Genomic DNA, 24,870 nt, shown 5'->3' on the forward strand with positions numbered 1-24,870 from the left:
GCAGTATAATGTGCATGTGTCCCATGTAACTTCTCTTGCCTGTTGATCATCTGCTACTTTTTTCTTTCCTAGGGCAAAATTTTTATGTTCTATTTTGGTGAGATTTAAAAAAAAACAACCCCACAACAAAAAACCCCAACCCATATTGCAGAGGATAAATTAAAAAAATATTTTGTGCTCTTAGATTGGAAGACTGAGATCTGTGATGGTTCTCAGCTTCTCTGGGAATTCATTTTCAGCTTGGCATCTAAGATTGAACCACACATGACACATGCTAATCACAGCCCTTACTAGCAGGTGCTTAGGTATTCTGCTGTAGAAGATCATGTAAGAATGGGAAAAGAATGGCAGACAATAGAATTACAGGCAAAACTGCTGCATTTTACATTTTCAAATCTCCATGCACTCCCCATCATAACTTTGTTTTCATTTAGTTTTAATTAAATCTTTAAAGGTTACTTCCAACCCAAACCGTTCTATGATTCATTCAATGCCAACACTTTACCTCTCCTGGCTGAAAATACCAACTGTACCTGAAGCCGATTTTCTTTGGGAGATTTTGGAAAAGTGCAATATGTATTTCTGTGAGTAAACTTCAGCTACAGTTTCTTGGTGTTCTAAAGTGCTCATGTTGAATGCATTTTGCAATTTCTATGAAGATCACTGAAGTCTGCTCACACTGAAAAGCAGGTCCGTCCCATGATCTCAGTGATTCTCTCTCTGAAGCTGACAAATTGCACAAGAGAGAAAAGCTCCTGGCTTGAGAGCATAAAGGAGATAAGGGACACATCATGGCAGTGAAGATGCCATTTCGTCTTAAAAAGAAATTGGGAAAAGGTTCATACTGTCAAGCAGAAAGTGGGGGGTCAGGCGTGGAGGTTGGGATGGGGACCTGGAGATGAGTTCAAGGCATCAGGGGTGACACTGGAGAGGGGGTAGAAACTGTGAACGCTGCTGAGGGAACACTGGCTGAGCAGAGTGTGGGGATGAGAGGAGTTGGAACATCAGGCAGGGAAATTCTGTGTAAACTTACTCTGTCTCAAGAGGGTACATGTTTTGATACAGTCTTGAAGATACTGTTACTTATTATTTTAGCTCTCATGCTGTTAGTTGTGATTATTTTCTGGCTTTTGCATTTCCAGAACCAAACAAGTTTGCATTGGCAAATGAACTTAGCAACAAGTTCTTCATTGGGCAATGTGTAGTGCAAAAAAGGGAGGAAGATGTGTGTGGGTGCGTGGGAAGGCTATGGGTTTAACTAATGAAGCTATTCTGAAGGGAAAAAAAAAAACCCAACAAGCTAGTTTTCTAATGGCTGTCTTAATCCAGGCCTGTATTATAACATTTAATGAATTATTTTTTAGAATTTTAAACCTTCATTTTGGTTACCATTTTCCACTGTTGAGGTGTGCTCAAAGCCAACAAGCTATGGCAGGCTTGTACTGGCTCTGCTTAGGCTTTACTTAGGAAAGAACCTTATGAAATGCCCCATCCATTCAGACTACGGGCCAGATGCTGTGGAGCATGTGAGGTGGAGCACGTGAGGTGGAGCACGTGAGCTGGAGCACAGGGCCGGAGCAGCAGCTGGAGGCATGGCTGAAGGAAGGACCCGGGCTCTTCTGTGCCAAAGGGAAGGAGTGGGGTGCAAGAGGCAGCCTGGATGGTGGGAAGGGAGAGAAGGATAGTAAGGCTTGAGCATGAAAATGCTTGAGACCAATGACTTAAATGCTCATGTTTCATGTGATTTAGTGGTTTTATGTTCTGTATCTAATTTTTCAGGGTGTCCCAAAACCAAGTAGGACAGCATTTTACCTTTGTGCTCACCGACATTGAAAGTAAGCAAAGGTTTGGATTTTGCCGTTTGACGTCAGGAGGCAAGGTCTGCCTCTGTATTCTAAGGTAAGTCAGTATAAGAAAGATTGAGACAAGGAGTGAATATAAGAAAAAAAAACAAGAAAAAATTGTCTCTTGCAAATTCTCTGCTAATGTGTTTTACATGTCTACCAGGATATCATTTCTCTACAACAGTGTTACCATTGATTTCACATGAAAAGTGGTCCCAAGCCCCATGTGATGGTATTCTTGTGTGAGGCTAAATAATTCTATTTAAATCACATGAAATCTCTGCTTAAAAGCAGAGAACAATACACTGCAGCTATAGAGGCTTTGAGTGTTATATGGATATTTTTACTTTCTAATGAGATCATTGACAGGTATCCAGTCAGTTTAACAATATAGTGCACTATTGTGTATTCCTCTCCTTAGAAATATGATTTTTGGGCATCTCTTCCATGTTCTTTGGCCAGACTATATCTAATACAGAAATGCTAGAGCCAGATAATTTTCAATAAAGAGCATGCTTCTTTGTTGCAGAAGAGATATTGATGATGGAGAAATTGACCCCAGTGAAATACTTTGTTTCTCCACTTTTTCTTTCTTCTCCTGTAGGATAACTGTTTTGGTAATGAAAAAACAATTGTTTAGCTGTTTTAACCCCCTTTTGATTAAATTAATTAAAAGGCAGAGTGCTTTAATTAAAAGGCAAATTTGCAACTTCACTTAAGAGCCTAGCAGCACGTAATGTCCATAGAGGAAATGGGAACATCAGTTCAGCAGTGCATGAGAAGAACAAGATTGAAATATAATTGCCTTCAAAGTGAGAATCCCCAGACACAAGGTGAAAGAGGAGCCATGTGCTGCCAAAGAGCCACACCCACTGGCAGCAGAGGGGCAACTTGGAGGATTTTGGAGAGTAAGCTAGGAAGCTTACGGAGAAAAGCAGATTATTGGGTATTTGGACAACATGGAAATCAGGCAGTCATGGAAGGTGTCATTAGGATAGACCACATGAGTTAGGGAGGCAAACCCAACATCAGCTTGTAAAAGAATATCAGTAAAAGAACATGCGGAGGGGAAAAAAAGACCAGACAATACAGAAAGTTGTAGAGTAGTGCTTAAAATTATTGGAAATAGCACATTAAGACTTTTGTGAGCTTTTAAACAGATTCCAAACTAATGTTGAAAGCCAATACACTAGATGTTTTGGGGCAAGTAATTTAGAAATAAGTATTTACTATAAATATTGCAAAAAAAAAATTTACTACCATATAATGAAAACAGCAAAAGGAAAAGATTTTATTCTGGAAATGAATTGACTTTCTGTGATCCTGACAATACTTCTGTAATAATACTTCAGAAAGATTTAATTCTTAGGATTTTAGAGTGTATAATACTTAGTCCTTTTCTCTGTGATACCTTTTGTTGATATATCTTATTAAGGCCCAGAGTGAGAATGTATGTGTATGCTTTTAGCTCTTTTCTCTGAGTTAACCTTTTCTTCCCTCATCAAGCTAGAAACAGAATTTTTTACTTGTACTCCTAACATTGTCTGTCTGGCTTGTAATGCTATAATAACAAGTGTTTAATCCATTACACACACTCAAGTACGCAGATTTAAATACTGTATGTAGTGCTGCAAGGCAAAGGACTCAAATTCTCAGCTGGTTTAAGCTTGGGTATTTCTTTTAACATTTCCCCACAGATACACATTGGCTCAAGATTAGTCAACCAAGTTTGTTACTTAGTAGAAGTAACTAGGAAAATGAAAGGTGGTGAGCTATAATTTTTTTCACCGAACTGTAATCAAAGCATTGCTTTTATTGTGACAATTTCAAATTTACAATTCATAGCTGAGTGTATAACAGCACTAGCTTCGCAGCATTGTACTTCTAGCTTAGTAGTCTGTTTCTCTCCAATTTGTATGTTTGTTGTGTTTAGCTCAGAAAGAAAGAATGCATCAGTATTTCCATCCGATGCATTTTAGTATCCAGTCTGGCTTCTGCTCTGAATCCAAGATTCATTAGAAGTGACCAAGTGGAAGATGACTCGCTAGCAGATTTCTTTTGGCATTTTATCTGGCTTTCCCTTGTACATGCTTGTTGATGTTAAATTAACCAAAATCAAAGAAATCTTAACAAATGAGTGCTGTCTTTTTATATAGAGAGTGTGTATGCATGTTCACACTTGCTCTCTTCCACCAAAATAGCATAAATTTATATTCACTGTGCATATATACTCGTAATGACTCTGTATGAACAATTAAAACTACTTGTCTGCACAGATATGTACACAATAGTCATAGACGTTTATATAAACACACAAATGTAGGCGTACATAAATACCATGTCTAACTAGAGATCTATATATATGCACATAGATGTATATCATCTCAAACAAGAGGAATATATTAAGATTGCTGACTAGAGCTTTAACAAAGACAACTAGAGATACCCAAATACAGAAAAATTAACTAAATGAAATGGTCATAAATAGCTAAAATCAAAGTAAGAATCTCTGAAAAGAAGAGCAGGAACAGTCCAGTCAAAGTGATGAGAAAGGAACACTATAGAAATTTGGGTAGGCTGATGGGTAGGGAACAGGACACAATTTTTCTCTTGTGAATGTCTTTTGTAGATGGTACCAGGCCGTGTGTTAACCTATGCCAGGGCAGCTAAAGAGATAGGATTTGAACTGCTGAACAGGATTCTTAACTGAAAACTGAACAAAAGGCTGCTTGTCCTCAGGTTTTACACCAACAACCTAAAGCTGCTTCTAAGGTTAAAATTTTGCAGTGTATGGGACTTCTCTCTATAATTCATTCTTCATCTGAAACAGTAATTAATGGAAATCATCTCTGAATTTGCAGCCACATGGTCCTGCTTTAAACTGGATAGTTTGAAACAGAAAATACACTTGTATGTATAAAATTCTTGATATGTTTTATGTTTTTTTTTCCATTTTATATACACGTGTATGAATTGTGTAAACAAAATTTTCTCCCAAATCAGAATGTTTTGTTCAAGTTCTCTGAATGTTTATACGGCGAAATAAAAATCCCCCAAGGTAGCTATCTCAGGCATTTTTATTTGAAGAACTTAATTGTGATACAGTATTGTCTAAAATGATCCTGCAGAGCTTGACTGCAGTTGCCAAATTCAAAGTGCCAATAAGTGCAAAGCCATAGTAAGATGAGAAAACGTGTCTTGGATTATTCTCCAGAAGTTTTGTGTGATTCCTTTGCAAGTTTTGTTTTGTTTTGTTTTTTAAACTGCATGGCTGCTTTGTGAAGGTCTCCAGTGTGAATCCTGCTGTGTTGCCTCCTCCCTCTCCACAAGCTGTTGAGCTAATGCAGCCCCGTAAAAACAAGGAGTACCACAATAGGAATATTGTAATATACCTTGTTGTGCTCCTACACTATACTGGATCTTTTCATCTAGTTTTACTTCTTATATTTTAATTCAAGAAACAGTTTTGCCAGTTGAGATTTGAAGTGACACAGTAGAAACGTCAATGTTCACTTTTGAACAATAGAAGGAGACTTAATTCTTCTGGGTATTGTTTCTAAATATCACTGCTGTTTGCAGTAGAAATAATACTTTCTGGGTTTACATGAAATTGTTTTTGAATTACTGGAATGGTTTTAGTACAAAGCGCAAATAATTTGACTGAAATTTGTTTTGTTAAAAATCTTGAAACTGTTGATGGACTCTGAGGTTGACCTTATGTATCCATAAGGTCACACAGGGGAACGCAAAATACATCATTAAAATGCTCAGTCTTAGATTTCATTAATTTTATGACTGTAAAATTGTCACCTATGTTTCCAAATGAAATGCTCTAATAAGGAAGACAGGTTTATGTGGTAAGCCTTTGTAGTTCTTCAGTTCAGACCATGCTTGAAGCTTTCTCGCTCTTCCTTTAGGCAAATCTCTTAGAAGCAGAATGTTTCAATTTTACACATTTTGTGTCAATTTTCCAGACAGAAAAGTAGCCCCTAGACATTAGACATTTAGCTACGGAAAGGCAGTTTCCTTAGTTTTATTTGATTACTGGAAGTTAGATTCCTGCTGATAGTTCAGGACTGTTAGTGGTTACCTGACTATTTGACAGAAAACATTTCCTCTCCTTTATTTAACCTTTGACTCATGAATGTAAAAGTTTTATCAGAGCTATAGTAGAAGCACCAGTGAGGTGGAAGTCTACTTATGGCAACAAGGGTTACGCGTGACTTTGAATAAAAGTCTGAGCTCCTTATTTGTGGCTCATTTGGATTAAAAGAAAATGCTGAGTACTTTTTTAATTAACCATGAAATATCTTGGGCTCTTGCTTTAGTGACAGGTAGTGGCTGTATTTTTAAATAGAGACCACTGTATTCTCAACCAGGGAATACGTATCAAAACAATATTTCCTATGTTTTGATGCTTTTCATTATTACGGGAGAAATGTTTTGTGGCAACTTTACAGAAATGGTTGTATGCTTGTCTCGTATGTTTGTTTCTCAAACAGTTACTGATTGTAAGGTGAGGGATGCAGACTGTGTACAATTAAAGAAAAATAAACAAGAAACAAATAATGGTTTCATAGTTTAAAAACCTAAATTATTTGTATTTGAAGATTAGGCTTCTAATTACATTAAAATTGAAAATTAAAGCCCTGTTTTTCCTCTGTTTTATCTACTGGGAAGGGGCTTCATTGATAACCTTCTGACATTTCCATAAGTCAGCTAATTAATTGTGAAATGCACTGCTCATAAATAATTTTATGAATACAAGTATGATGGTACGGTTTTGCTAGTAATGGAATTTAATTTTGATTTTATCTGTTGTTAAGGTACATATTAGTGTGACAGTTTTGAGTTAGGGATAATATATTACAGGTCTTGTCTGTTAAATTCAGCCATTTCAATACTATTTTTTGCAGACAGTGCATTTCTGTACTGACCGAAAAAAATTGTTACCCAACCTAACATATGTTGATGGACATTTGTGTGCTGGATGACTTTTCTGTACATAGACTAGTTCTGTGCTAAACAAAGATTAAATAATTTTGCAAGATTTGCTAACAGGACAAGCTAAGAAGATTCTTTTACCTGTAGTGTTTCTGGTTTTCAGCTCTCACACACACAAGTGCCATACAAGCCAACAAGGCTAAGCGTCGGGTCCGGCACTTGGGTCACAACAACCCCATGCAGCGCTACAGGCTTGGGGAAGAGTGGCTGGAAAGCTGCCCGGCAGAGAAAGACCTGGGGGTGCTGGTTGACAGCCGGCTGGATATCAGCCAGCAGTGTGCCCAGGTGGCCAAGAAGGCCAACAGCATCCTGGTCTGTATCAGAAATAGTGTGGCCAGCAGGAGCAGGGAGGTGATTGTTCCCCTGTACGGCACTGGTGAGGGTGCACCTTGAGTGCTGCGTTCAGTTTTGGGCCCCTCACTACAGGAAAGACATTGAGTTGGTGGAACGTGTCCAGAGAAGGGCAACCAAGTTGGTGAGGGGCCTGGAACACAAGTCTTATGAGGAGCTGCTGAGGGAACTGGGGCTGTTTAGTCTGGAGAAGACGAGGCTGAGGGGAGACCTTATTGCTCTCTACAACTACCTGAAGGGGGGTTGTAGTGAGGTGGGTGCTGGTCTCTTCTGTCAGGCCGCTGGTGACAGGACGAGAGGAAATGGCCTCAAGTTGCGACAGCAGAGGTTTAGATTGGATATTAGCAAATATTTCTTCACCGAAAGGGTTGTCAGACATTGGAACAGGCTGCCCAGGGAAGTGGTGGAGTCACCATCCCTGGAGGTATTTAAAAGACATGTAGATGTGGCACTTAGGGACATGGTTTGGTGGTGGACTTGGCAGTGCTAGGTTAATGGTTGGACCCAATGATCTTGAAGGTCTTTTCCTACCTAAATGATTCTATGATTCTTATACAGTGCTTTATCCAATACTATGTACTGGATAAAGATGTAAAGGCTGTATCACGGGAATGTTCATCTATGAATAAATCTGTTTGCTAGAGTAGTCCAAATAAATTAATAGGATTATTATCACATGTGCTTGCAAAATCAGCCTGTGATACAAGAGGACAAAAATGTTGCTTGACAGCCTTGAGGATGTCACAAAATGAAAAGAGCTTATACTTGCTCTTTGAATTGAGAATCTAAAATGCCACCTGATAGCTGTCATTATTATGAACAAACAACCTGTGTTTATGTTTAGTTTTGAATGCAGAGATGCATTCTATATGCACACACACAAATGTACTCTTGCTTATGAAAACAACAAATGTAACAATTCTTTATTACACTGAATTAATAGCAGTTAGCAAATACATAAAAGAAAAATATAAAGGGAACTTTTTTTGCTTTTTAGTAGATCTTTGTAATATTCCGTTGCAGTAAGAACAGTATAATTAAAAATACTGACAAAAACTTCTGCAATTAAACCATGCTTCTGAAGAACTGAAGATTATGTGGAAAAGAAACAGAGGACAGGTCTTGGTGGCCTTTGGTTTTATGCCATATAATGTAATGGAGTACTTGTTTTGATTTCCTTAATTTTTCAGGCTTAAGAGGCGTGTTGAAATTATATTAACGTTATGTCTGTGGTTATAAGGCTTAAAGCAATTCTTTTTCCAGTCTTTCAGCTCAGAAAGGCAACTGGCATTTTTAAACTGTGTTCAAGTAGTCTGTTTTTACAATGTTTTTCTTTGTGGTTTTGTTACATGAAGACATGGAAGTGTATCATCAACCTGATTTTGCTAAGGGAAGAAATTCTTGTATGAGTACTCTGGTCAGCAAGCCTTGCCATATGAAAGAAAAACCTCCCTTGGCTTTCTGCTAGGGTTCATTAATTTCAAATAATGAATTTGACCTTTTTATGCATAGACTTAAAAATTGTGTTTCATTTTTCTTTTCACAGCAAGAGGAGAATTGAGATTATAAATACAAGAAAGAAATATGGTTAATATTTTATTGAAGTAGGAGCATTTATTTTTATAGAACGGTGTTCATAAATGTTCATTATGAAAAACAAATGATCACATAAGATTTTAGAGTATTCTACAGCAAAACATGCTGGGTCGATGTACATTAGTAATGCAGAGGTGATAGCAAAAGACTGCAAAGCTTTTAGATAATCTAACCCATTTGTGTGTCCAGTGTTATAAAAATACTTTGCGATTTACACCTACCTTGTACCTTGATTTAGTCAAAATGCTAGAACATTGTTCTGGTCCCTGCTGTAATTCTAGGCTGGTAAAAATGTTCAATAGCTCTGACATTTGCAGGTACTCTGAACACTGTGGTGAACAATTTTGTTTGCCTATCTTCGCTGCATTTCAGCAACATGTAAAACCAGGTTAATGTGATTTCAGAAGAGAATAGAACAGGAGTCCTAGGTGGAAGAAAACTCAAAGATCAGAAGTTTTAGGTGCTGTTATGATGGGTGTTTTACAAGGGCGTGCAGCATTAATGCCTGCAAGCAGTGAGTTGCCTTATACAGGTGCAATGAAGTAAATTTTATGATTATATAAGAATATATTGAAAAGCAAATGCAATAATGTCACACCTTAACTACTGTCAACAATACTAAGCGTTAAAAACGTTTGTGAGCATTAAGAGATTGATGTAGTTTTGATTAATAGCCAGTACAGTGTATGGTAAAGTGAGATAAAGACATAAATACAGTGGCTGTAAAAGAAATCATTGCCTCAGTGTCTCTTTGGCTCAGCAAAAGTAAATTCATGGGGTTTTTTTTTTGTGTGTGGTTTGTTTTTTTTTTTTTTAAACCACCAGTTAAGCATTTATAAGGATAAAAAAGTAAGATTGCTAGAAAATGTGTAACTATGTTCAGATTTCTGCTGTTCTCTTTCTTTGCCCTGCGAGTTGGGATCTGTTTCTAAAGCCTTGCCAGCTGCCTACTGAGAACAGAGGTGTTACAAAGAAAACATAACCCTTCACTGGACTCATTGCACCAAAGTAGACTTGGCTTCTCTACTAGCCAGGGTTTCCCCTAACAGGTTTCCTTTTCCTAACAGGAAGGACATTTAGGTTCTGCAGACTGGGCTTTTTCAGTTGCAGTTAGCATGTTTCCTGAAATATATAAATTTTTAAATTTTAACGTCTGTCCACAGTATGCACTAAAGCTTTTAAGAAATGCACTGAAAGTATGCCCATTGGTTTACACTGCACTGAATAACGAAGTGTGTAGTATTGTTACATATGGGTATGAAATGTAGTAAAAACATTTCCTTCCCAACCCTCCTTCTAATCTCAAACAACTAATATTAACCATACTATTACCATTTTAGTAATGTTCTTTGTGATAAAATTCTCACAGATGTCAAAAGGTGTGTAATTTGTAAATAAGGAGTAATTTGTACTGGTACAATTTAGTTTACCAGACTTACTACATATGTATCATGGGCTTAAATAGTGATTATGGAAAGTTCTGTAGCATGCGGTCCCTGATGATGTCACTGTTAAAGGTAACTGTTCTGTAAATAGATGACAAAATCATGTAACCGATGCCACTATGTTTGAGTTTCTTTTCTCACGCTCCTCAGTTATGTCTTATTTATCTTGGATTCTGTTTAACTCAGAGTATTGCATACATATGGGCTGCAGAATTGTGTTCAAAGTCTATTAAATATTCCTGTATTAATGTGCTGTGTGTTTACAATATTGGTGAATGCTCTCTTATTTTTAGAAGTTAATTCTATCCATAGAGGTGACTTTGTAGGGAGACCAATGTTCTTACATATAATGTGACACCTATACTACTGCATAGCATTGCACCATTTGTCAAATAAGGGGTACCTGGTCTGCCCAGGCAAAATTGTTTTTCATTCTCTATGGAGGCAGCAGTTCTGGCAGTCCACCAGGTACAACAGGACATAGAATTTCAAAATTGCAGATAACAACTACTGAAAGCCCTAACAATTGAAGATAATGGAAATGTGATTTGGCAATGTTTAAAATGGTTTTTTGGTGCCTTTAAAATAACGAGAAGTGAAAGTATTATGAGCTAATCCATGTTTAATGGAACTTCAAGCAGGTGTCCAGCATAAAGGAACGTAGCTTTGCTACTATTTATCAGTGCTGTACCATTAAATTTTGGGGGAAAACTTCTATATGCATTTTATTTATATGTAGAAATATTATACAAATGTGCAAGTGAGATTAATCGTAGTAGTATTTTATAAGCACTGGAAAAAAATACATTGATATTTTATTAAAATGTTTTTCCTCTCCTGTTTTAGTTACCTACCATGGTTTGAGGTATACTACAAGCTCCTAAATACCCTGGCAGATTATTTGGCTAAAGAACAGGTAATTTTAGATATTCTATTTCTTTGTGTAAAATATTTTCCTTTAAATAATAGTCACCATTTGAAGTGCTGTAAAGTGATTCCGTACCGTTTAAAATTTTATTAGAATTTAGGAGCAAGTTTTTACATTCATCATATTGAAATTCAGAGAATCTGAACATACAGCTGCTGCCACTGTTACTTGAATCCTGCATTAATCTTAAAAAGCTGCTGAGAATATACCTTTATAAAGTGTCAGTCTTAGCATAAACAAGTCCTGGGTGAAGTGTGAGCAAAGTGTCACATCACTGGAGATCTGTATGACGTATTGATTGTAAACTGTAGATCTCTGGAACTATCTGATTATCAGTTACAAACACTTTTTTTCAGAAGTGCATAAAATATGATGTACTGTTTCACCCTTCATATTAACTAAAAACTACCTCTTGTAATTCTGTCATCTCAACTAGCAAGACAAAATTACTTACAGCATTTGGTGAAGAATCATGATAGTTTAGTTTGCATATTCATGAGCAATTAAATGTATTCCGGGATTACGCAGGAAAGGAAATACTGGCATCTGTCTTTACTGAGAACATTAAAGCTATACCTTTCTGCTTTAACTATATTAGTGTACTAGATTGTAATTAAAAAAAAAAAAAAGCATCAGTAGTCAGCCATATGCTGTAGACTGGAAAAGCTGACATTTCAAGAATATATGAACTATAGAATAAGCAATTGTTGTGCATTATAGTAAATGGACTATGGACAATGGTGATATTTTATGTAAAACGAAAATTCAGTAGGAAAGTTTGGTGTTAGCTGTGTTTAAATAAAGTGTGGAATATGTTTAAGTCTTACAAGTGGTATAATGACACTCTGGTTTTGGCTCCAATTTCACTGTAGTAATAAAAATTGTTACTAAGGTGGTATTTGACAGAAGGGGTAGGGATTGTCTTCTCCTTTGTTTCTTGATCAGGCGTTCTGGCATTGCACCTATTACTGCAACCAGTTTAAGTTGCTGGGTTGTAAGTTTGTTGTCCTATATGCCGAGAAAACTGTTTTGATGGGTCAGAACGTTTTAGCAGTGTATTTTAGCAGGAGTATTTTGTTGTATTGCCTAGTGCCATATCTGTTGCTGAGGAGGCTGTTAGAGGACATTGCTCCCTCCTAGCCCAGGCACTTTGTGTCTAACCAAGAGCTAGACCCAAAGTCTTGTTTACTAGTATGAGATCCAGTAACATCATCACTCTTGCAGGGAGAGGTGGAAGCTTCCTGCAAACTCAAACAATATGTTTAAAAGCTGGACCTGGCTTGTCACTGATATTTTTGGTTTTACTTTGACAACAAAAAGAATTTAATATCCATGAACAAAACTCCTAAACTGAATGAAAATCCTAAACCAAACAAAAACTCCATCTGCATCTCTTTCTCAAGTAAATGTCTCTTAGAGATCAAGGTGGGGGATCCTAGTTAAATCTGGTAGCTGCATGTACTTTTTAGCAAACCTTATTAACTGTTTTATGTGCTCTGATTAATCATTTTAAAAGTATAAAATATAGCTACGTAGCTGCATATTTAGTAAAACTTTGAATAGACAAATATCATAGCTAACAGTTTTAGGAAGATGATGTCCAAGATGCACAGACGAGCTAGATATGTTAACACTATTTTCAGTTGCAAATGTGATTCATTCAAGGAGTATATGGGGAAATACGTAAGAGATTGACTTAACTTGCAGATGCAATCATTTGCTGAGATACAAAGTTGGCCTGAATTTTATACTTAGTATTTAAATACTTCACTGCGAATTGCAATTGTCTTTCTCGTTAAATACATATATATATATCTTTGTCAATATATAGTTTGATGTGTAGTAAATGGCAATTAGTCAGTTTTTATGCAATAATTAACTACCTTTAAAAAATATTCCCTATAGGAAAATGACTCAAACGATTTGTTAAAATCATTGTATAGCCATCCTGTGCCAAAGGCGAATGCTTTAGTCAGTTTAAGTGTGGTAAGTATTCTCTGTTTAACTCCTATTACTGACTATAAAGAAGTAACTAAGGTTGAAATAAATAAAAAAAAATCTCTTTGTAAAGAGTAAACTTACGTTGCTTCCTATCATTAACTGGCTTGGACACGTGGTTTTTTTTTTTCTTTCTGTGCAGAGTAGTTTGTCTCATGTTGTTGTCTTAAAGTTATAAAGAAGCAGAAATTTGATTTTTGCTCTGTGGATGAGAAAGTAAACTGCAGTGGGATCTGGCAGTGCTAGAACTACTTTTTTGTGTTTCCAGCAATTTCATGTAGATAATTTTGGTTTCTCCTGCTGTGAATCGGGAGACACTAACTCTGTTTTATTGCCTCTTATGTCTGAGTAGGTAGACTTGCAGGATTGGACAAAAATCTGTGTAAGCTGGCTTCTTTCCCATCTTCCTTCCTCTTTTTCTTAGTTTTGCCTGATCATGCAAAAGTGCTGTAGGAAAGATAGAAGCGTACTGTGTTACATGAAACTTTCAGCACATCTAGGTGGAAGAACATGTCTATGCCTACCTTGCTTTTGTGCACTGATTTTTTGTGATGTGGGACTGGACATTTACTGGAAAGTGAGCCTGTCACTGTTACAGTTACTGAAGTTTTTAACAGAAATAACATATGGACGCATGTTTAAATACATTTGTAGAGCCTGCATGAAATGTAAAGCCACTACAGAGCCTCTGCTGTCTCTGAGACATTGTTGATGCTCACAGCATCTGTACAATTACTGCACGCATAGGTAACTGTGTGCAAATAACTGTTTCTTGATTGAACTATCATAATTTGCAGGGCACAGAAAGAAGTGATATTGTAAAGGCTTCCCTTATGCACATACTGAAAGACCATTAGATTATTTATGTTGACCTTATTTTTGTCATTTCCTGTTACTTTTAACTCATTTGTTTTAGAATTGAGCCCAATACTTTGAGTAAAGTAAGCACAGACTCTAGAAAAAGCATCTGGCCCTGTTATGAAGGCATACAGAAGTGGAGAGTCTACCACTTCTGTGCCAGTAGTTACTCACACTTGCTGCTTAGCATAATGCTACTTTTATTTTATTTTAATTTGTCATGTTTTAGATTCCTTGTTATGCTTTTTTCTCTCTAGGCTATAGAGGCCTAATACTTTTCCCCCTTGAACAGTGCTAATCCACTGTATTTGGAAGTCCCTCCAGTCTTGTGTGTTGTTTTTCACCAGAACAACGTACTGGTTTTTGAGGCTGCAGTTGGAATTGTTTCTGTTGCTAAGTTTTTTCTTTCTGTTGTCAGTGTGATATTTTCAAGTTATTTTTCAGTTCATAGTACCTTTGCCAAGAATACTTCTGTATATCAAATAATATTTTGCTATCATTAATTACAGTATTATAATCAATTCTAATTTGGCAACCCTAAAACACTTTATGAAGTCCTTTAAAAATCCTGCTGTGTTTCAGAGGGACAGAGAGAAGTTGTAAAGATCTTTTGCCTTGCATTTCTTGCAGTGTTACTGCCTTCTGCTATCAGTGTTGCAATTTATCTTGCATAGAACTTGCCTACCTCAAAACGAATGTTGTGATGAACCTGGAAATGGATGTTGTGGTGAATACATCTGGCAATACTGGGATGACAAATTGCTTGCAATAAAGTTGATGCTTGCTAGTTTTATTTCAATATTATCTGACTTCTGATTTTTTTTTTCTTTTAATCAATTGTCTCTTGTTCCCAGTAGCTTGTTACATCAAAGAGTTTTGTAATCTTTTTTAGCTGACCAGTGATTATCTAAACACAGGCCTCCTGCCAAATGCTTGGCAGCAGGTACAGTCAAGCAAATATTACGGGTTCAGATGGGGCAGAGCAGGAAGGAATAGGTTAGCCTGAATCAGAATGCTTGTTGGATCTACAGGTATCTCTGGTTTTGTAATGCTTAGAGCTGTAGGGAGCAGGGAAATGTTTATGGCCACTTACAACTCTAACTTTGTGTGCCTAGTCTTTTATATTGATGTTCCTTTCATGCTCCTCATATATTATAAATAAGCTAGACTGGAACTGTCTAGTAATAGACTTAAAAAGAAGTTACAGTTGGAAAAATAATAGTAGTAATGACATCATAAGGTGGCTTTTCATTGTGCCAGGATGAGTCTAGTTCAAATTTCATGATGCAGAATTAAAAAGATCCCTCTGCCCATTTACTCGTGTATGCTGCAGAGTAAGGCTCATAGACATTGAACCGAGGTTTAGATGGAAGGCCACAATGGTACTTAGGATTGCATGTATATAATCATGCATAAATTATGCCCAGTATCTGGATACATGGTGTTTCCTGGTAATCCTTGGTCAGGAGGATGCCAAAATGCCTTGGTCCAGTTAGGGACCAAGTTTGACTCTCACCTGTTGGTCCCAGTAACAAATATTCTGCAGCTGAAATTTATGAGGGGTGATCATTCATTCTATGAAACCTGGGCTTAAATATAATTTGGGTCACTTTTACTTTACCCATAGAGGGCTAACAAAAGTGATTTTTTTTTTTTTGTTTTTCCTTCTCCCCCCCACCCCCTTATTTGTTGTTGGAAAAGCTAGCTAAGTTAAGTCTGAATTCAAATTGGGGAGGAATACAAAGAATAAAACAATTTCAGCCAATATTTTAAACATGGAATATTACAAGCATTAGAGTTGGCTTTGGAAAACTAAAAAGTCAATTGTTCAATCTTTCTCTCATCTTGTATAAGAACCAGGCGATGATTTTTGCAAGTGAGCAAGTTTTGAAAAAACAGCCTTGTCTTGTATCGGTGAGTTTAAAAGGCACTGACAATCTAAAGCCTATTGTAATTAAAGAAATAATTACTTGCTATAGGATATCTCTTGATTTCAGACTTATTTATACCTGTCCTTTGGGAAATTCTGCTGTTGTCCTTAGCCTAAAAGCGCAGTCTAATATTAATGTACCTATTCTGTTTAAATCAGTCTAACTTCAGAGCTATGTGTGTGCGCGCATCATAATCCTTTTGTAAAAAACGCAACCAAAATTAAACCCTTAAATTGATGAACAAAATTTGCGTTTTCTAGTGTCCTTTTTAGAGAAGACTATACAGGACAGCAAATATTAATTTAGTATCTCTTCCAAGGTTGTACATCTTCCTAAGGGAGTTCACAAAGATGTGCAAGGACTCCATACCACATTATTTTTGCTGCTTTATGACTCTTAATGACTGCAGTAATGGGCCTTTGCTTCTCATAGTTCTGACTTCCTTTTCTGTTTAATGAGTGAAATATTATTACTTTGTTAATTATAAATAATTACTTCTCTAAGTTACTAACTTCATTACTCAGAAGTCTTTTGATAAATATTCTGTGACCTTATTACATATAGGAAATAATTTTCTGTTCTCACTGTACTTCTGAAGAATGTAGGCATTCCATTAATCTGAATATTTTCCTGTTCTTGACTAGAGAAAAAAAATCTTAGCTTTTTTTTTTTTTTGCATCACTGATGCAAAACAATAACCTGGGATATTTATTGTGCAAGTGCTATGATGTTTATGGGATGCCTTTTTTAAGCCAATTTTTTTTTCTTAAGTTTTTAACTATTGCCAAATGACCTAATTTGTGGGGAAAATTTTCTATTAAATGTATCAAGCTGGTTTAATAAGTCTCCTACACTGAGTTAATAGTATTAATACTTTTTTTTTTTTTTTTTTTGCTTGAACACGAGACACATTTAATATCTTATAGGCTTCCTTTATGTTTTGGTATATTTTTTTCAAGTTTGACTTGAAAACAAACCATGTCTTTGTGTTGTTAGTTATAATTTTAAGGTACACTGTAAAACCAAAGAAAGTCTATGAAAAATGTCAATATTCCATTAAAAACAAATGAAAGCTAAAAAGTGAATAATTATCACATTTACTTAGTATGCACTAAGGTTTTTTTGTCCTTCAAGATTTAGACTAATATGCAAGAATGCCTTAATATTACTGAGCTAAATCCACGTCTGACAACTACTAAATGCACTGGATTAATGAGAATAATTTAAATTGCATCTGTTTTTAGTTTAATCCATTTTATATTTACATCCTAGATGGCCTCAAACTAAGATGCATAAAATTGTTAATGTATTTCATAAATGATTGCAGAATCTCCAGCTGTCAAAGCTTGCATTTCTGTTAGCACATTTTTGATTCAAAGATGTTTGGAAAGAGAAGAGAATGTATAACAAGTAATAATATTTCTATTCTAATTAATTTTCTCATGTGAGTGATTTTTTTCCTTTTCCATTCTAAATTTACATTTTCTCCATTAACTTTCTTTGGTTGCAATTTTAAAATCAATGCTACTCTCAGGCTTGTGACAACATTTAAAGCTGGTTTAACTTCAGTGTTATTTCAAAACTGCAGCCCAGCGTTTTGTTTCCTTGGTTTGTGTGCTGTGCTGAACCAGAGCTTGTCATTTCATGTCGTGATCTGCTTAATTCTTTGTCTAGTAGTGGTAAGAATGCTATTGGAAAAATGGCTATTTGCTTAAACAAAGATGGGGATGGAAATCCTAAATGCTGGATTTTATAAAAAAGAATTTTTGGTTTCTGTTTGCATAAATTATTAATTATTTTTCCCCATTGATTAGCACTCGTATTTCATTACTCCTGATATAACTGGATTGCCAACAATCCCCGAAAGTGTAAGTATGCAGTTTCTTTTTTAAATATTTAGGAGAAGTATCAACCTTGTTCTGTGGCTAGGGCTGAACTCTGCTTTTATCAATAGGAGATGTTTTTTTTTTTTTCCCAAGACTTTTTAGAATATGATTGATGTCTATTATTACAACCTTTAGCTAGCAGTTATGTTGCATTCATCATGAACCCATTTTAAAGCATTAACAGAGCATTTCTGACCACTGCTATATCCACCCTTTGTTCATAATTACTTGACTTGTTTGCATTTATTGGGATTATTTCTGTAAAATGTATTCTACTTCTGCACCTCGTGTTATTTGAATACCTGCCCTTTAAAAACTGCATTGCTAAGCTGCAAATTCACCTATCAAGATAACCAGGTATTTTTTGTGTCAGAAGGCATTGTTTCAGGCTTTCTGAAAATATGCTGTACCTGCTTACATTTGGATGGTAACCATGCACCAGGAATGGTGGTGGTTGTTGTTATTACTAGTTCTTTTTTTTTTTTTTTTTTTTTTTTTAAATGAAGACTTGCATTCTGTAGATGCTAAATCCTTGACGGTGCTGTGGGTAGATGGCAAATGTGAAATCTCAGGTCATGTTCTCTTTGATGTGTTTAGCTGGATCACATCTAATAGAAGAGCTTTGAAAATTTCTGCTTTCCACTCCTGCATTTAAATCTGGAATTGAACATGGATGTATAGATGTGCATTTTTTACACTTTCAAATAGTAACTTCCTTCTGAAAGTTAAGCTGTTTAAGGGTTTGCTACCGTACAAAATCATGCCGTACCGCAGAACTTGTTCTTGGTAGGTGTTGCGGTGTTTGTGCAGAAAGCATGACAGAAGTGTGCTCACAGCCTCTGCGGTGGTGCATTGGCGAGGGGCGGTAGGAAAGGTGTCCGGATCGCCTGCTTCCGTGCTGCAGCTGAGAGGAGAGGTTTTCCATCTCGGCGTGCTGGGAGGGCAGCGGCTCCTGGGATGCAGGGTGGGACCCATGAGGGAAGGAAATGGAGCCGGGGAAACCTAGGCTGGCGAGGAGTGGTAGGGTGCTTGTAGCGGAGAGGAGGCCTGTGGGTACGTCTGTGGTGGTGGAAAGGAGTCTGCGCCAGGGACCCAGGGGAGACGGAGCAGCCCGCGGTGCAACCCAGAAAACTATGGAAAGTTGCTGGGTAGAGGCATAAAGGAGAGGACCCTTGTTGCAAGGGCTCTTTGGGCAGGACAGGACTTAGTTTTTAAATGTTTATTTTCAGCTGTTTCACCCTATGGGTTCAGTTCCTCTAGTTTGAAGAATTCTCTTGTTCCAGCTTATTATTTGGGGTTTTAACACAAAATAGGTTTGGAGGTTAGAAAGTGTGTTATGTGTTCATCTTGAAGAAAATGTGGGGAAGCTTCAGTCCATCAGACCTCTGGCTGATGGAGGTCCTTGCGATGGTGCCACTGGGGATTTATTTTTCTGATTCTGTGGGAGAAGGGAAAAGTAATTTTCAAGGTGCCTTTCTATAATTATTTTTTACTCCATTTATAAAAGTCTCATCTTTCCGGTGTAGATCAAAATAGTATGGAACTAATGGAGGGTTAGAACGCGCAGGGAGTGAAGAGATGTAATTACAGTAAATTAGCAATAAAATTAATTTTCTTGTCCTTTGTTGTAAGATTCACATATTTCAGGGGCAGTAACTTTTCAGATGTAATGCAGAAATAACTGTAACTGTCTCCCAAAGATATATTGGTCTGTACAAGATTGCAGACTCTTTTTACCACAGCTGTTGCAACACAGAATCGGCACACCATTATCAACTACAGCGTTAGAGGGTCTCTGAGGTAAACTGGGCTCAAATTATCATGATGCATCAGCCTCTGACAACCAGTTAAAAGTAGTACTTGAAAGACCAGAGTTTCTTTCTAAATGGAGTGTTTGTAGCCTCAAAGCTCTTGGTTTTATTTCTTCCAAAATTTTATGCAGCATGTACCAAGAATAACTCTATACTTGTGTCTTTGAATCAACAATGCATTTCTGAATTCACATGAAACTGGATCATCCATTGGATCTTTGTCTTGTCAATATCTTTTTTTTTTTTAATTTAACATTGCAATATATCCAAAAAGGAGGTCAACCTTCTGATCATCATCTGGGCTTTAACTGAAGTTAGCTTTTCATATAGTAGAGTCTGTAAAGAGATAAACCAACAGGTGGTGAACAGCAGCTCTGCCCCACACCACGCCCCCTGACTGTGGAGGGCCATGAGCTGGAGAGGCCACAGCCGGCTGCCATGTCCTGGCCCCCATGGAGGGGGTACCAGCAGTTGCGGGGGGATCACCCTGCTCTAAAGCCTTTACCGCTTACCTTGCCCTCACTGTTTTTTCAGGGGTGCATTACCTTGCTGCCATGTGTTGGCCGCATCCGATATAGACTAACAGTTTCACTGTTCAGATTTCTGTCCTTGGGTTGGGGCATATAGTTGATAGACCTCCTACATTAATGTTCAGTAATATGTTGTTCTTGAGAAGAGATGAGTAAGAGTTCTGGTTGCAGATACAATAATGAATGTGTGAAATTAAACATTTTGTTTATTGTGGGGTGTATTAATATATTTTCATACATACTCTCTAACATTTACAGAAATCTTCTGTTTTCCCAGGCATTTTTGCTGGTAGCTTTTTTAGCTTATTCAGAACTTGTATGTCTCTGGCACTGTGCCATGCAGAAATACTGTTAAGTTCAGCTGGAACACAGATCTCAACCTCCCCCCCGCCGCCTTTTCTCTTTTTCCTCCAGTTCTGTGTTGTCCGAACTATAGATAAGAGGTGCTGGTGACTTTACTTTTCATTAAACCCCACAGTGGGGATGGCGGTAGGGTTCTGGGGGGTGAAAACGGTGGCTGCAGGAAGGACCCAGTACCTACCAGCAGTGCTGCTGGATGTTTGATGTCCTGGCACATACAGCTCAAGCAAAAGCTTGGTGTTTTTCAACAAGCTGTTTGGTTGTACTTGAAGTAGAATAAAATGTGTTGGCTTCAGGAGAGCCTGGCAAAATAGCACAGTTTTATTATTGTAGCTATGACAGAACAGTTATTGCAGTGGTGGAAGATCTGTTCCTGGGCTGGAAGTAATGGTTACCTTAATAGCATGTGATGCTATTGATATAATACTACATTTCATATTTTTTCAAATTTGAAAAAAATAAAAACAAAGGCAAATATAAATTCACAAGCTTAAACAAGTAAGCAAAATAGTCATAACTCACACCAAAGTTAGTTTTTCATTGGCTTTAAAACCCAATCAATTATTCTTAAAGCATACAAATTTTAATGCAAAAGGACTTCTTACATAGTTTAGTGTTGGGGTTTTTTCCCACCTACTAATTGGAAAAAATTTTTTGTGAGTGATATATAAAATGTTCCACTTAGCTATTACTGTTGCTATATTGTTAACATCTTATTTATTTAAACAGAGAAACCTCACTGAATATTTTGTTGCTGTGGATGTGAACAACATGCTGCAACTTTATGCCAGTATGTTGCATGAGAGACGACTCATTATTACCTCTAGCAAACTAAGCACTGTAAGTACTTCACAGATCTCCTTTTAAGTAGAATATATTGAGCATTTCAGAAATGACCTGCAGACATTTGTGGGTTTAGATATGTTCCGTGTGTACTTATGACACAATATCTACATACTTTTCTGATATATGGTTTTAGTCTGGCTCTTGAAGTACAAAAGTCTGATTTATATAAGACCTACTCAGATACATTAAGTCAGGTTAATTATTTTTCTTATCAGGAGATGAGAGTTCTTTAACTCTCCTGAGTTCATTTCTGTGCCTTCTAACCTAAAAAGAATTCTTAAGGGCTATTATAAGATCTTTATTATTCACTTGTGGCTTATTCCATTGGAGCTACTTGAAAGAAATCAAGGGTCCATAATAATAGCTGCTATCCTAACCTGGTAATAGGTAGATTCATCTTTGTTAGAGTGGTTTGGGAGTGCATACTGTAATAGCTCTGATTTAGAGCAGCTCTTCAGACTGATAATAATGTACAACTGAAAATAGCTTTTTTTTTTTTTTTTTATTAAAGGTTTTAGGCTACTGCCCACATTAAAATGTTTTTTTTTTTTCCCCTTATGCCTGCTTAGACTGCTTAATAAAAGAACGTTGTGTTTCATTTTGAAAATATACCTAAATATTCAGATGTTATTTTGTTTTACTCTTCACAGAATCTTATGAGTTTTTAAAATACCCTATATTTTGAAAATATTCCCAAGATTAATTTTGCATTAGTACAAGACTGTCACTTTATAACAAACTTTCATCATAGATTATATTTGTTATGCTGAATGTTTAGCCTGTAAAGCGTAGTCATTGAAAATACCTTTATTTTTTTTTCAACAGTACTGCATAAAACTTTTTGTTTAATATGCTTTCTGTTGTGGAAAATCAACTTTATGCTCCTGAACACTGCTAATTCTACTACCAAATAAATGAATAGTTTTTTTCAACACATAGGTACAAAGTTGGATATAGTACTAAAAATTTATATTTTCAAAGACTTGCAGGTGCTGGTTTCCAATACATATGTGTGCATGTAAGGAGTGAGAATTTTTGGATTATAAATAGTGGATAAAACCCCTTTAAATTCTTCTGAGTCAAAAGTAAGTTGAAGATGGAGAAGATTCAGAATGCCACAGAAGGCTGACAGGTTTTACAATTCTAGGTGGTAGTAGCAATTATATAACTGCCTTATTATTTTTTTAAACACCACAGTGTTGCATCCCTCAATCTGCAATCACTGTTGCAGTTAGGGGAATGCAGTAAGACAGCACTTTACCAGTGGTTTGCAGAATATGGAGCTAAGTAAGTCTGTGGTGACTGGAGAGTAAAGGAGACATGGGGTAATGTAAGCAGAGGCCACATGAACAACTGAAAAACAGAAAAACAAGTAGTGAATGACTATAAGCAATCTTCAAATTACTAGTCTATGATATATTTTTTAACCACCAAAGATTTTACTTTATGTTAGGAAATTTCCATATTCTATCACACTTCCCCGCCCCCCCCCCCCCCCCCCCCCCCCCCCGCCAAATGGCTAGGGGAAGAATTGGGTGTTACAACACAGTAATAAGACCACCCAAATGAGCAGAGAGAATTTGAAGGGAAAGCCGTTTCAAAGAACCTGGCTTAATAGAAGTTCACATGATGTAGCAAAAACATGGAATCAAATTTTTTTTTTTTTTTTCAGTTTGCCAGTCTGGGACCCAGCTTGCTATATTAATAAAAAAAACCCAAACCAAACCACACCATGAAAAAACCTCAGCTCCAATGATGCCCCAGTCAAACCTCTTTTACTGCTGCAGTAGAGTGGAGTTAGGAATCATGATGGCAGCTTTGTGCCTCTGGAAGGTTCATTCTGCAGATGGGCACGTGTCTGCCTGCTTAATGTGATTTAAAGCTGCACTCTCAGCCTACATTTGGATCCTCTTAAGACTTGTGTTTGTTAGGCTGCACATCTCAGCTGATCTGTATTGCTATGATATGACAAGAGAAGAGGAGGTATCAGAATCACACTGTGCTGATCTAGACCACCTTATTTCTATGTTCAGATTGCAAGCTCTTTGGAAGTCATTACATAACAGCAGATATAATATGCTGGTTGTGAGAAACTTTTAACTTTATTCAAAATTCAGCTGTTACTTCATGAAAAGGTTTGGAATAAATAGCCATCTTGATGGTGTCCTCACTTGAAAATAATTTCTGTCACTCTCCTGGACAAGGATAGGTAGCAATAACAGACATTTGTAGTGGCATTTGGAAGTCCTGAAGAATGTTCCCAAGCTGTTAATGTAAATAGTAGATTGCAGGTCAAGTCAAAAAAGAGAGAACACATAAATTTCACTTTCTTCTGGTTATTTTTTCAGTCCACTTGCATTACTTAAGTCATAGCTAAATGAAATTACTACCACATGATGTCGGATTCACTTTTGATATAGGACTGGGTTAATTTTCACTTGCACTAGTGAGTTCTGATAAAACAGAAGAATAGACCTGGCTTATCAGGAACTTCAGTGAGAACCTGCTACCTGCTGATCTCTTTCATAAACAGAGCAGGACTGATGCGAGGCTTGCTTCTTTGCAGAACAATATGGTTTAAAAAGTAAATTAAACACTTCTCAGTATCTCCTGTAAGAATTTAATTGAATTGCCAGGAATAATTAAATGTAGTTTTGGCATAAGATATTTCTTCTTTAAAATGTTGGATTGCTTAATATAATACAAATAAGCAAATGGAGTGCATTTGGACATTAGCATTTGCTAGCTTTGTGCTGCTGTACTGTTGTGTATAAAACACATCAGACTGGTACTTTGTGTTGCAAAGGTCGTGTTTCAATATTCCTAAATTACAGCTTGATGCTTGAAAAGATTATTTGCTCAAAAATAGCGCTATCAAGTACAACTTTCTGTTAAGGGAGTTGTACCTTATCTTTGGGGTTAACTGAATATCAAGTGTTTATGTCAGTTCATGAAGACTAGGTTGTGATGTCACCTTCAAGTTATCAGCTCTGTTTCGGTTCACTATCTCGGGGCAGTGACTGATAACAAAAGCCATAATTCAAGGCCTTGCTCACTTTCTCCTTGCCCTTCTTGAGGGGGGCCAGGAATGGAGAACTACATTTATGTACAGGAATTCTTAGTCTAGCATTTCTGCCCTATAAATTTCATGCTTTCATTATACTCAAGTAAAGGAAAAATGAAGGGGAAAAAATGATGCTATATTTAAAAAGGTTTACTTTGGAGAAAAAAGAGAAAGAGAAAAAAGGTTGCCTATTTTAAGTGGTTGAGTAGAGGGTTTTTTTATTAAAAAAAAAAGAAAAGAAAAAGGTAAGTACCGTTTTATCCTGAGGGTGTGTTTCAGTTGTCAGCTTATATTTTATTTCAGCCAAGCAGGTTTTGTTTTAAGTGCATCTTCTGATTTTTGCAGTTTTTATGTATTCTTTATATCTTTCTTTAAATTGATTTTCTGTGTTTACCCCCTTTAAAAACTCCTTGGTGGA

At 36.7% G+C, this 24,870-nt stretch overlaps 1 protein-coding gene across 6 annotated transcripts in view; it reads left to right on the forward strand.

The window, feature by feature from the left end:
- DENND1B (DENN domain containing 1B) overlaps nucleotides 1-24,870 on the forward strand; it is a 171,023-nt gene that overhangs the window by 70,953 nt on the left and 75,200 nt on the right. For 4 of the 6 annotated variants that reach the window (XR_012652030.1, XR_012652031.1, XM_075038880.1 and 1 more), the window contains exons 5-10: nucleotides 1,780-1,899; nucleotides 11,087-11,156; nucleotides 13,074-13,154; nucleotides 15,879-15,938; nucleotides 17,770-17,823; nucleotides 21,272-21,382. Coding sequence is in view for 4 of the 6 variants with exons in the window: in XM_075038880.1 (XP_074894981.1) it covers nucleotides 1,780-1,899; nucleotides 11,087-11,156; nucleotides 13,074-13,154; nucleotides 15,879-15,938; nucleotides 17,770-17,823; nucleotides 21,272-21,382 (496 nt within the window). In the remaining 2 variants the exon portion in view is untranslated. The remainder of the gene's footprint in view (nucleotides 1-1,779; nucleotides 1,900-11,086; nucleotides 11,157-13,073; nucleotides 13,155-15,878; nucleotides 15,939-17,769; nucleotides 17,824-21,271; nucleotides 21,383-24,870) is intronic. The other 2 variants (XM_075038881.1, XM_075038882.1) reach the window with 2 other exon arrangements.

The sequence above is a fragment of the Buteo buteo genome, chromosome 10 (assembly GCF_964188355.1).
Source record: "Buteo buteo chromosome 10, bButBut1.hap1.1, whole genome shotgun sequence".
Lineage (NCBI taxonomy): Eukaryota > Metazoa > Chordata > Aves > Accipitriformes > Accipitridae > Buteo > Buteo buteo.